Source organism: Oryctolagus cuniculus, chromosome 13 (genome assembly GCF_051225735.1).
Source record: "Oryctolagus cuniculus isolate XC-2025 breed Fujian yellow rabbit chromosome 13, ASM5122573v1, whole genome shotgun sequence".
NCBI lineage: Eukaryota > Metazoa > Chordata > Mammalia > Lagomorpha > Leporidae > Oryctolagus > Oryctolagus cuniculus.
In genome coordinates this window covers 110,878,336-110,892,181 of record NC_142879.1, presented here as the reverse complement: position 1 = coordinate 110,892,181, position 13,846 = coordinate 110,878,336, and the positions used below count along the sequence as shown (strand labels likewise).

At 38.3% G+C, this 13,846-nt stretch overlaps 1 protein-coding gene across 1 annotated transcript in view; it reads left to right on the top strand.

The window, feature by feature from the left end:
- LOC103352374 (uncharacterized) overlaps window positions 1-13,846 on the top strand; it is an 87,397-nt gene that overhangs the window by 65,428 nt on the left and 8,123 nt on the right. Inside the window, exon 9 of the mRNA XM_089311281.1 lies at window positions 222-341. Within this exon, the coding sequence (XP_089167407.1) occupies window positions 222-341 (120 nt within the window). The remainder of the gene's footprint in view (window positions 1-221; window positions 342-13,846) is intronic.

The following is a 13,846-nucleotide window of genomic DNA, read 5'->3' as shown; positions in this document are numbered from 1 at the left end:
CTTTATTATAAAATGCAAATTCCTAAACTATTTTCTTGAAAAGTACTCTTATATTTCTATACTTACAATTCTCAATTTTATTCACTGTCTCAACAATATTGTATTTTATTTTATTGGTTCAGAATGTGAGAGAAGTTTTGCCAGATGATTGACATCTATTTAAATTACAAAATTTTTCCAATAATTTGTTTATTTGATAAATAAAAACATCTTTCTTCTAGCTCAAAATGTGGAAGAGAAATTGCATGGAAATATTATACCTGAAGATAAAGCTGCAACATCAAAAAGCCGTTCTCAAGCTAAAAAACTTCCAGCTTTCAAAATGGATAAAGCACTGAGTAGTAAGTATGATCATTTTCATCATCATGGATTTTTTTTCTGATTCTTCTTTTTGTTTTTTGAAATATTTTATTCTTTTTTGAGATAACATACTTGTAAAAGATTTGTTTGTCTGAAAGGCAAAGTTACAGAAAGAGTGAGAAGGAGAGGGTGAGGGCCAGAGAGCACGCATCTTCCATTTGCTGGTTCACTCCCCAAATGGCTGCAACATCCAGGTTTTGCCCAGGCTGAAGCCAGAAGCTAGGAACCATATCTGGATCTTCCACATGGGCAGCAGGGGCCCAAGCACTTGGGCTGTCTTCTACTGCTTTCCCAGGTGCATTAGCAGAGAGATGGATTAAAAGTGGAGCAGCTGGGGGCTTAGACAGGTGCTCATACATAGCACATATGGATGCTGCGTTGCAGGCGGCACCTTAACCCACTGTGCCACAATTTGCTGACTCCAGAGATAACACTTTAAACTTAAATATAGTTAAAGGTTTATTGGCTCCACTAAATAAAGAAGTCAACAAATAAAAAGCAAAGTAATCTGAAGACCATTGTTCTTAGGTTCATGAATGTGTAATCAACCAATAAAGCTATTACATGACATTTTTATTGTGCTGCTTAGTTCTTTTTCTCATCAAAGTATTTTCTGTCAATAGTGTGTTACTGAGAGATGCATTTTAAATTCTCTTCATGTGAATGTGGATTTCTGTCTCTTAGTAGGTCTGCCATATTGGTTTGTATATTTAGAAACAGTGATGTGCATTGTGTACAAATTTATACATGCTAATATGAAGGTATGTTCATGTTCTTCAAAATGCTTTTAACATCTATTTTGTCTGGTGTTAGCCCGCTCTGTATGCTTTCTTGAGATAAGTACTTGCACAGTTTTTTGTAAGTAGTGTAAGCATAGGTTAATTGCTTCTAAATGGTCTTGGTAATTTTTTTCATAATGCTCCTGAACAACAAAGAATGTACCATAGTTCCTTTATTAATTAATTATGTACAAGCACCTGAGAGAGATTTGTTTGCTGTTGTCCTTTCCCATAATGTCTTCGGTTTTGATATTACAATAATATAGTTGAAATCTGTTGTGGCTGGAGACTGTCCTTTGCATGACTTCTGTTTTTTTAAATACTTATTTATTAACCTGAAAGTGTTACAAAGAAGGAGAGGCCGAGACAGACAGACAGACAGACAGACACTCCATTTGCTGGTTCAATCCCGGGATGGCTGCAGTGGCTGGGGCTGGGCCAGGCTGAAGCCAGGAACCAGGAGTTTCATCTAAGTCTCCCACATGGGTGCAGGGGCGCAAGGACTTACTTGGGCCATCTTCTGCTGCTTTCCCAAGCACATCAGCAGGGAGCTGGATTGGAAATGGAACACTGGGACTCGAACCAGCACCCATATGGGATGTCAGAGCTGCAAGCAGCAGCTTTGCCTGCTACATCACAGTGCTGGCCCCCATGGCTTCTATTTAAGTTATTAAACTGTGTTTTGTAGCTCAGACTGTGCTCCATCTCAGTGAACATTCCATGTAAGCTTCAGAAGAGCATGAATTCTGGTGTTGGATGAAGTGATCTATCAATCTTAATTACATTCAGTTTAACTGATTGGGTGCTAAATTCAACTAATCCTCACTGATTTTCGACCTGGAAGTTACTAATAAATGGTACTGAAGGCAGCAAATATAATTTATTTGTCTATTTACATTTCAGTTCCTTTAGTTTGGCCTCATGTATTTTGTTGCTTTGTTATGTGTATACTCATTAGCATTATGTTTTCTTTGATGTTGACTCCTATATCATTAGGTATTTACCTCCAATAATTATTTTAAAATTTACTTGTTTGAAAATCAGACAGGTAGAAGTCTCCCCATGTAATGGTTTACTCTGGCAACAGCCAAGGCCAGTCCAGATCAAGACCAAGAGCCAGGAACTCAGTCAGGTCTCACATGTGGTGAAAGGGACTCAACTAGTTGAGCCGTCACCTGATTTCTCCCAAGATGTGCACTAGCACAAGGCTGTGATGGGGGTCAGAACCAAGATGTGAATCCAGGCACGGGATACAGGCATCCCAAGCAGTGACTTAACCGTCACACCTCTTGTCTACTCTGTCTCTGATAATCTCTTTTTTGCTGAAGTATGTTTTGTTTCAAATTATGTATCTTCTCCAGCTTTGCTTGGGTTGGTATTAACTCTAATGTGAATTAGGTATTTTGGGTGATCAGTGTACATTCGTCAGTTGTAAAACATGTTCCACTTTGGTGCAGGGTATTGATAGTGGGTGATCATGTGCACATGTGGAGAAAGGGGGTATGTAGGAACCATGTTTGGTTACATGAGGACTTGGCATTGATGTTATGCATTCTATGGGTTTTTCCCATTGATTTCTTATTTTTAATTTCATAAATTTCCTATTGTGTTTTTGCTTGTTTTCTTCTGACTACTTTGGACTTAGTTTGCCTCACTTTCTATAGGTACCTAAGCTGGAAACTTAAGTTACTGACTTTTGAGTGCTCTTCATTTCTAATATGTGTGTGTATGTTCTGTTATAAATTTTCTTCTAAAAACTGTTTTTGCTGCATCCCACACATTTGATACATTGCATTTTCAGTTTCATCTGGTTATAAATATTTTTAAATTTATGTTAGGATTTGTTTGATCCAATTTTACTTAGAAGTGTGTTGCCTGTGTTGCCTGATTTACGTATATTATTCAGGTTTTCTTTGTTAATGATTCCAAGTTTATGTCCATTCTGGTCTGAAGAAGATATGGCATGATTTCTTTTCCTTTACATTTGGTAAATTGTGATTTTTTACCCATGCTCTGACCAATTATGGTTTTTTGATAGTATTGATAAAATTGTGCATTTACTGATTTTCTTCTGGATATACCCATTTCTGATAGAGGGCTGTTAAGTTTCCGACCATAACATTGGTTAATCTATTGCAGTTCTGTCAGGGTTTTTACTCCATGCATATTGATGTTTTGCTTTTAGACATGTGCATGTTAAGAATCATTATGTCTTCTCATAGAATTACCACGTTTATCACATCTCTCTACACATTTTCATTTTATTTTATATGAAGCCTACTTTATCTGAAATTAAATGGCTACCCCAGCATTCTTCTGATTATTGTTAGTGTTAGCATAGTATATGCTTCTCCATCCTTTTACTTTTTATCACGTCTTTGTATTTAAAATGAATCTCATGTTTGCCATATGTTTTGTCATATTTTTTGATCTCCTGTGACAATCTTTGGAATCTTTTTATTTATTTGAGTGGCAGAGAGACAAACAGAGGGAGAGCTCACTTTCATTCCCTAGTTGCCCACAATGATGGGGACTTGGCCAAGGCTGGAGCCAAAAGCCAGGAACACAATCCAACTATGGCTGCCTTCCAGTATCTGCATGTCAGGAAGCTGGATCACGAGCCAAATCTGAGAACTGAACCAGCGATTCCAAATTGAAATGTGGTTGTCTTAATATTAGGTCAGATGCTTGCCCCAGTCTTTTGTGTTTTTAGACCATCGGCATTTCAAATGGTTATTTTTTTTAAGATTTATTTATTTATTTGAATGTCACAGTTATATTGCTTCTTGGTCTTTTGGCTAAGATCAAGTGAAAGAGTTACACAGAGAGAAGGAGAGGCAGAGAGAGAGAGAGGGAGGTGTTCCATCTGCTGGTTCACTCCCCAACTGGCCGCAACAGCCAGAACTGTGCCAGTACAAAACCAGGAGCCTCTTCCAGGTCTCTCACACTGGCACAGCGGCCCAAGAACTTGGGCCATCCTCCACTGCTTTTTCAGGCCATAGCAGAGAGCTGGATCAGAAGTGGAGCAGCCGGGACTCAAACTGGCGCCCATATGGGATACCGGCACTGTAGGTAGTGGCTTCATCCATTATGCCACAGTGCCGGCCCCTTCAAATGGTTATTGATATAATTTAAATAATATCTGACATATTTTTGCTGTTCTCTATTTATTACCATTACTTTTCCTAGTAATGTCTTCTACTATTTTCTCTACCAGTGGTTTTAATTGGCATTTTATATGATTCCATTTTTTCTCTTAACGTAGTATCTCAATTATACTTTATTTTACTTTTCAACTTTGCCCTAGGTTTTTAAATCCATATTTGCAGCTAATACAAGTATGCTTTAAAAACACACTAAATCACCACAAGTAGTACAAATACTTTATAATAAAATATCCCTGATTCCTCTCTCAAGTCCCTTGTATCATTGGTGTTATTCATTTCACCTGTGCATAAAAGTATTTAAACCTATATGGGCACACATTATTTTATTGAACTTTGCTTTATTGTATTTTTGCAGATAGTTTTTAAATGAACTGAAAGTTTGTGGCAGCTCTGTGTTGAGCAAGTCTGTTGGCACCGTTTTCCCAAAGGCATGAGCTTGCTTTGTATCTGTCACATTTTGGTAATCCTCACAGTACTTCAAACTGTTCGTTGTTGTTACATCTGTGTAGTGATCTGTGATCTTTGGCAGTAACATTCTAATTATTTGGCACACCATGAACTGCACATGTATCATATATCAAATCTCATAAATATGTGTCTGACTACTCCACTGACTTACCAGCCTCCCGTCGTTTCCCAATCCTAAGGCCTCTATTTCCTGAGACACAAAGACATTGAAATTAGGCTAATTAAAAATACTGTGGTGTTCTTTAAGTGAAAGTTACATGTTTCAGTGAGGATGATAAATCCAGGGTAAAGACATTGTAAAAGCTAGGCCTGTTGTTCGAGTTAGCCAAGTTGCAAATGTAAAGGAGTTCTTAAAGAAAATTAAAATAAATATTCCTATGAAAAGATGCATGCTAAGAAAGCCAAATAGTCTTATATTGATGATATGAGGAAAGTTTTAGTAGTATTGTTAGAAAATCAAACCAAATACAATGTTCCATTTAGACAAAGCCTAATTCCGGATCAAGGTTCTAACTTGCTTCAACTCTACAAAGGCTGGAATGAAAACTGTGGAAGAAAATTTGTCTATTTTTTTAATTTAATTTTTGTTATTTTCCCCCAGAAATCTTTTATTTAAATAATACAAACTTCATGAATATAACTTTGGGAACATAGTGACTCTTCCCACCATACAAGCCCCCAGCCATACTTCCACCCCTCTGATCCTCCCTCTCCTATTCCCATTCTTACTTTTTACCAAGACTTTTTCAGTTAACTTTATACACATTACAATTAACTGTATACTAAATAAAGAGTTCAATTAATAGTATGAAAAAATGTATCTCAATAATCAAGACAGGGCTTTTCAAAGTCATTGCATCTCAAAGTGTCAATTTCACTTCTATAGGTTACCTTTTAGGCACTCTGTTAGTTATCACAGATCAGGGAGAATATACGGTATTTGTCCTTTTGGGACTGGCTTATTTCACTAAGTGTAATGTTTTCCAGTTTCATCCATTTTGTTGCAAATGACAGGATTTCATTTTTTACTACCATGTAATATTCCATGATGTACATATCCTATATTTTCTTTATCCAGTCTTCAGTTGATGAACATTTGGGTTGATTCCATATCTTAGCTATTGTGAATTGAACTACAATGAACATGGGAATACAGGTAACTCATAAGCTGATTTCATTTCCCTTGAATAAATACCCAGGAGTGGGATCGCTGGGTTATATAGTAGGTCTATATGCAGATTTCTTAGATATCTCCATACTGTCTTCCACAGTGGTTGTACCAGTTTACATTCTCACCAACAGTGGATTAGAGTACATTTTCCCCCATGTCCTCACCAGCATCGTTGTTGGTAGATTTCTGTATGTAAGCCATTCTAATTGGAGTGAGGTGAAACCTCATTGTAGCTTTGATTTGCATTTCCCTGATGGCTAGTGATCCTGAGCATTTTTTCATGTGTCTGTTGGCCATTTGGATTTCCTCTTTTGAAAAATGTCTGTTTAAGTCCTTGGCCCATCTCTTAACTGGGTTGTGTGTCTTGTTGTTGCTGAGTTTCATGATTTCTTTATATATTCTGATTATTAATCCTTTATCAATTATATAGTTTGCAAAAAATTTCTCCCCTTCTGTCGATTGACTCTTTAATTTGCTGAGTGTTTATTTTGCCGTGTAGAAGCTTATCAATTTAAACCCATTTGTCAATTTTGGCTTTGATTCCCTGTGCCTCTGAAGTCTTTCCCAAAAAAATCTTTGCCTCTACCAATGTCTTGGAGGATTTCCCCAATACTCTCTAATAATTTGATGGTATAAGATTGTAGATTTAGGTCTTTAATTCATTTTGAATGGATTTTTGCGTAAGGTGTAAGGTAGGGGGTCTTGCTTCATACTTCTGCATGTGGAGATCCAGTTTGCCCACCATTTATTGAAGGGACTGTCCTTGCTCCAGGAATTGATTTTAGCTCCTTTGTCAAAGATAAGTTGGTTGCAGATGCAGGTGTTGTTTAGGCCCTCTAAATGTTTTGGCATTTTTGTTCTGTTCCATTAGAGCAGGTTGTTCAGTTTCCATGTGCTTGTATATGTTCTAGAGATTCTTGAGTTACTGATTTCCAGTTTCGCTCCATTGAAATCAGAGAACCTGCATGGTATTATTTCAATTTTTTTTGAATGTACTGAGACTTGCTTTATGGCCTAGCATATGATCTATCCTAAAGAAAGTTCCATGTACTCGTGAGAAGGTGTATTCTGCAGCTATGGGGTGAAAATTTCTGTAAATATCCATTAGGTCCATTTATTCTATAGTGACAATTAACTCTGTTGTTTCCTTGCTGATTTTCTGTCTGGTTGATCTGTCCATTGCTGAAAGTAGGGTATTGAAATCCCCCATTACTATTGTATTGGAGTCTATGTGTCCCTTTAGGTTCATTAACATTTCTTTTAAATAGGCAGGTGCCCTGTAAGTAGGTGCATATACTTTTTAAAAAAGTTTTTATTTAATGAATACAAATTTCATAGGAACAACTTTAGGAATATAGTGGTTCTTTCCCCCATATCCATCCTCCCACCCCTACTCCTATCCAACCTCCTACTTCCTTTCCCATCCCATTCTTCATTAAGGTTCATTTTTAGTTTAACTTTATATGCAGAGGACTAACTCCAAAGGTGCATATACGTTTATAATAGTCACATCTTCCTGTTTAGTTGATCCCTTAATCATTACATAGTGACCTTCTTTGTCTCTTTTAACAGTTTTTGTATTAAAGTCTATTTTGTCTGATATTATGATGGCTACACCAGTTCTTTATTCATTTTTGTTATCATGTAATATTTTTCCAAGCTTTTACTTTCTATCTACATATATCTTTGTTGATGAGATGTGTTTCTTGTAGGCAGCAAATAGATGGGTTTTGTTTATTAACCCATAAAGGCAGTCTGTTTCCTTTAACTGGAGAGTTGAGGTGATTTACAATCAAGGTGACTATTGATAAGTAATGACATAGCCCTATCATTTTTCAATAAATATTCCTGTTGTTTAATTTTGGATCTGCTTTGTACTTTTACTGGGCTGTTTTCTTCCTTTACTTTCTTCCATAGTGATGATCATATTTCTGTGTTTCTTTGTGTAACGCATTCTTAAACATCTTTTGTAGGGCTCGATGGGTTCTGACATTCTTTCAATTTCTGTTTGTTATGGAAGGTCTGTTTCACCTTCATTTATAAATGAGAGCTTTTCAGGGTATAGTATTCTGGGTTTACAGGGTTTTTTTTTTCTCTTTAGACTTGGAATATATCTCACCATTCTCTCCTAGCTTGTAGGGTTTCTGGTTAGACGTCAGCTGTGAGTCTAATTGGAGATCATCTGAAAGTAATCAGGCTTTTCTCTCATACACATTTTTAGAATCTTTTATTTATGTTTTACTGTGGAGAGTTTGACTACAGTGTGTCATGGTGAACATCTTTTGTGGTCTTATCTGTTAGGAGTTATATGTACTTTCTATATTTGGATATCCCTTTCTTTCTCCAAATTAGGGAAGTTTTCTGTAATTATTCCACTGAAAAGGCCCTCTAAACCATTCATCTTTCCACACCTTCAAGAACTCCTCTGACTCATATGTTGGGTTATTTGATAGTATTTCATAAGTCTCCAACACTGCTTCTGAGTTTTCTAATTTCTTATTCTTTTTTTAAAATGTGGTTTGACTGTAAAATTTTCAGATTTGTCTTCTAACTTAGATATTCTTTCTTCTTCCTTACCAAGTCTATTATTAATGCTTTCTACCACATTTGATTTATTAAATTCTTCATTTCTATCATTTTGTTAGGATTTCTATTTAAAATCTCAATTTCATGAATTTGAAATCTCAATCTCAATAATTTTCATTCATGTCATGTATGGATTTTTTTTTTTTTACTTCGTGGATTTGCTTCTGATTACTTCTAAGTGATCCTATAATCAATTTTTTGAATTCTGTTTCTGGCATTTCTTCTATCTCTTCATATTCACATTCTAGTATTGAAATGTTGTATTCTTTGGTGGATGTTATATTGCCTTATTCTTGTTTCTTGAATTGCTGCATTTATTTTTAGGCATTTGTAGAGACACTGGTTGGTTTTTCCCCCTGTAATGGCTTTTATCTTTGACTGTGCCTCTATGGTTAATGGAGTGTCCACTCTTTCAGTGAATTCCCAGAGGCGTGTGCTGGGTGTGGCCTGGAAGCTCTGTTCAGTGCTCCAGTGTGAGGGGAGTGTGCAAAGTGACACCCAAGTTGGGCATGGTAAATCTCTTTTTTTCCTGTTACTCGTTTTTCCTATTGAAACTTTCTATTGTCCCATCCTGAACCTCCCATATTGTTTCTTGGTCATGTCCTGCTTAAGAATAAATCCATCCTATGCAGTATTATTTCTATTATAGTGTTTTTATCAAGAATTTCTTTTTGATTCTTAGTTCTTAACATTTCCATTGCCCTGCTTACGTTGCCCATCTGTTCTTACATGTTGCCTACTTTTTGCATTAGAGATTTTAACAAGTTAATCATAGTCTTATTTTTACGTTTTATGGATCCATGTGAGGATTTAATTACAAACAGAAGCAAACTAGAACATAGTGAAAGGAAAACAGTCCAAAAGACAACAGCAAAAATAAATATTGACATTGAGTCAGTCTCAGGAAAACTGCCTTGGGAGCACTCTGTTCCCATCCCGTCTTTACTCAACAATCAGATGTCTGGTAGTGTGAGCAAATCCAGACCTTCACACAGGTCATCAGATGGGCAAAACACTCATCATCCTGGGCTGTAGTGTTATGCCTGGTGGCATATAAGTGAGGTGACACACCTGTGGTTACACCACTGGTCTTTAGTAGAATAATGTGGTGAAGGAAGCATGGGCAGACAACAAAACCAAATAATTTTGTGATTGATGAAGATGACATTTCAAATTATTATCATATACCAAAAGTTTATCTGAATTTATATGTGAAAGTATGGCTTATTGATGTGGTTCCATTCACACTAAGGAGAAGCCAAGAATCAGATTGTATGTCAAAAAAGAGAAAAAGTAGTTTATGAAAAACACGTAGTCATTCTCTGTCATACGGGGTAACTCTTTCATGTGGATTTCCTAATACCTGCTGAGGGGTGGATCCAGTAAAGGGTTTTTCCACATACATTTCATTTTCAATGTTTTCTCTGTACTTCCGCTGATGTGTGTTGAAGTTTGCCTTATAGTAAAGGTTTTTTCATGTCATTACATTCATAAGGCTTTTCGTCTATGTGAGTTCTCTGATATCAGTGAGAAGGTGATTGTGGTAGAGAGATTTTTATATCCATACATGCTTTCCCATCTTTGAGTCCCATGATGTATACTGAACAGTGACTTCTGGTAAAAAGATTTTTTTATATTCTTTATATTGGTAGTGCTGTTCTTTGTTCTTTGAATGTATTCTATATTGTCTGTTGAAGTCTAACTTAATGCAAGTTTTTTTTTTTCACATTCATTGCATTCAAAAGTTTCCTTTTTTTAATTCTATGGCTGTTGAGGCTTAAGTTCTGAGAAATTGCTTTTCCACACTCTTTACATTCATAAGGTTTCTCCCTTGTGAGAATTTTCTGATTCTTGATATTGTGTGACTTCCAGCAAACTGTCCTTCCACACTCATTACATCTAAAGGTTCCTACCTTGTGTGAATTCTCTGTTGTGCTGTGAGTTGTGACTTTGGTCAAAAGGCTTTTACACATGAAATGCATTCATAAGATTTCTCCCATGTGAATTCTTTTATTTTATTTTTTAAATTTTTAAAATTTTTTATTTGACAGAGTTAGTGTGAGAGACAGAGAGAAAGGTATTCCTTCCATTTGCTCACCCCCCAAATGGCTGCTACAGCCGGAGCTACCCCGATCTGAAGCCAGGAGCCAGGTGCTTCCTCCTGGTCTCCCACGTGGGTACAGGGGTCCAAGCACCTGGGCCATCCTCCACTGCCCTCCTGGGCCACAGCAGAGAGCTGGACTTGAAGAGGAGCAGCCGGGACTAGAACCCGATGCCCATACAGGATGCCAGCACCACAGGCGGAGAATTAGCCACGTGAGCCTCGGCACCAGCCTCCATGTGAATTCTATAATGTGTTATGAGGTAGGACTTCCAGAGAGGCTTATCTAGACTCATTACAATCATAAGGATTCTTCCCTGTGTGAATTTTCTGATGACAAATGAGGCCTGACTTCTGGTGACAGACTTTTTTGCACTTATTAGATTCATAAGATTTCTCCCCTGTGTAGATTCTCTGGTGTGTAACTAAGTCTGACTTCACATAAAAGGTTTTGTTGCCATTGTTACATTCATAAGATTTCTCCCTTGTGTGAATTCTCTCAAGTGTTAACGAGGTATGAATACTAGCATTCCTTTCACAAGATTTCTCCCCATGTAAATTCTCTGAAGTGTGACTTTGGATAAAAGGATTTTTTGCATTCATTAGGTTCATATGATGTCTCCTCTGTGTGAATTCTTTGTGTCACGAGGTATGACTTCCAGGGAAAGGTTTTTCTACATCCATTGCACCCCTAGGGCTTTTCCTCTATGGGAGTTCTGTGACGGATGGGGAGGCAAGATTTATAGTTCACATGCATAGGATTTCTTTCCTGCATGTGTTCTGTAATTCATGGTAAGACCTGATAGGCAATTCATAGTTTCCTCGCACTTAATAGATTCACAGAATTTCTCTTTTGTGTGGGTTTGTTGAACTTACTGAGGTTAGGACATTTACATAATGTTTTCTTCCCTGAGTTGTCTTTCCTGCAATGACAGCTGATTTATCACAGTTGTCTCCCATTTGATCCCTCTCAAGTGTAAATATCTTATCTCTTTGGTAGGATTTCCCTTGTTTACTGTGTGCAAATGGCTGTTGTACAGTCTGACTCTTCTGATGCTAGGAGACTCCTAGCAATGGGAAGAGTTTTTGGGTACATTAGGGGCATTCAGTTTTTCTCTAGCTCACATCTCATCATGCATAGTGTGGAGATACACATTGTGAAATACACTGCATGCCTCAAGCTTCATTCCTGAACAATTTACCTTTTTGGTAATCAATTTTTGTAATATTGCTTGAGCTTAAATTTTTTTAAAGATTTATTTATTCAGGCCAGCTCTCTGCTGTGGCCAGGGAGTGCAGTGGAGGATGGCCCAGGTGCTTGGGCCCTGCACCCCATGGGAGACCAGGAAAAGCACCTGGCTCCTGGCTCCTGCCATCGGATCAGCGCGGTGCGCCAGCCGCGGCGGCCATTGGAGGGTGAACCAACGGCAAAGGAAGACCTTTCTCTCTGTCTCTCTCTCTCACCACTGTCCACTCTGCCTGTCAAAAAAAAAAAAGATTTATTTATTTATCTGAAAGAGTTACACAGATAGAGAAGGAGAGTTAGAGAGAGAGAGAGAGGTCTTCCATCTGCTGGTTCACTCCCCAGTTGGCCGCAACAGCCGGAGCTGCGCCGATCTGAAGCCAGGAGCCAGGAGCTTCTTCCAGGTCTCCCACATGGGTTCAGGTGCCCAAGGACTTGGGTCATCTTCTACTGCTTTCCCAGGCCATAACAGAGAGCTGGATCGGAAGTGGAGCAGTCGGGTGTCGAACCGGCACTCAGATGGGATGCAGGTACTGCAGGCGGCGGCTTTACCCACTATGCTACAGCGCCAGTCCTTAAGTTGTTTTTCCTAAATCACCCCCCTTGTGAGTTGATGTGACATTATTGGCAATAACATCTTTGTTGAAATTTATCTCTTGAATTTCCTGGTTGGTCAAATCAGGTCATCTCCTTTCTTGGCAAATGTTAGGCTCTGGCTTAGTCATTCTTGCACCCATGGCTCTGCTCCTTGCTGCAACTTGAAGATCAAGTCAAGTTTTGGTAATGCGGTGCCCCAAAGACAGCAGGCTGCTGTCGGTCTCGAGTATCACATCCTTGTACAGGATTCTCTGAGCATGGTTCAGGTCCTGCCATTCCTCCCAGGTGAAGTCCGCAGCCAGGTCTTCAGATGACACCAACATTATAATACAGATGGTCCACAATGAATGTGAAGAAGCTTATTACAAGCATCATCAAAAGATCCCAGCAAAATCAAAGATGTGGAAGTGAGGAATCATAAATATCCAGTTTGATAATGTCAACATTTCTGGAACATCTGTGTTGGTTGGTAATGCTTGCTCTGTCTCTTCAAACTGCATTTTCTGTTTTGTAGTGTATGTTTAAATAGTTCACCAAAATCCAGGTGTATTGTAATGGGAAAGGGACTCTGGTAAGTGGGTCTTTAGTTTTCTGGAGGAGAAGTGTGAAGACAAGGGGATGCTCTCTGTAGTCTGTGACTGGTTTCCAATCTGTTGGTGATTCTCTCTCCCTGGGTGGGAACCTCACTGGTGCGTCTCGGTTTTTTTCTTCCCTCTTAATTAGGGAGGATGGGCAGAGGAGGCTGCAGTTGAGTATTTCTCCTCCCCCAGGTTTGTTTAAGCCCAAATAAAACTCCAGTAGGTTCAGCTCTGCTAAAGATGTCATTGTCCTGAGCACAGGCCTTGTTAAGAAGATACCCCTCTACATATTTCATGGTAGTTCTTTTCCCCTCCCTTCTCTGGAAGCACGAGGGGGATTTTTCTCAAATAGTAACGATAGAGTCCTTGGTGGATCTCTTGGAGGCTCTGTGATTAGGCCTCGTGAGCTTTTATTTCTCAGTTTTCTACAAGTAGGTTCCAGCAGTTCACCTATTCCAGTTCAGGTGTTCCTACCCTAGTTCCAGTGGGGTCTCTGCTCATCGTCTGTTCCCTACTAAGTTGTTGTTCCCTGTATCTTCCTGTATTCTCTCTCATTTGAGGGGGCAGCAGTTTGCTCTATGACTTTCTTTGAAGGATCTAAGATTTGCTGATTTTTCAGTTTGTGTAGTATTTTACTTGTTGATAGGATGGACTGACAACTTTCAAGGTTGGTCCCTATGTGCTGGACTGGAAATTTGAAGTTTTGTTTTCCTTTGAATTTTCTTTTTCACATTTCTAGGTTTCTTTTTCTGTCCTCTTTTGATTTGGTGAATTTTGTTATTCTTGCACTTTTTCA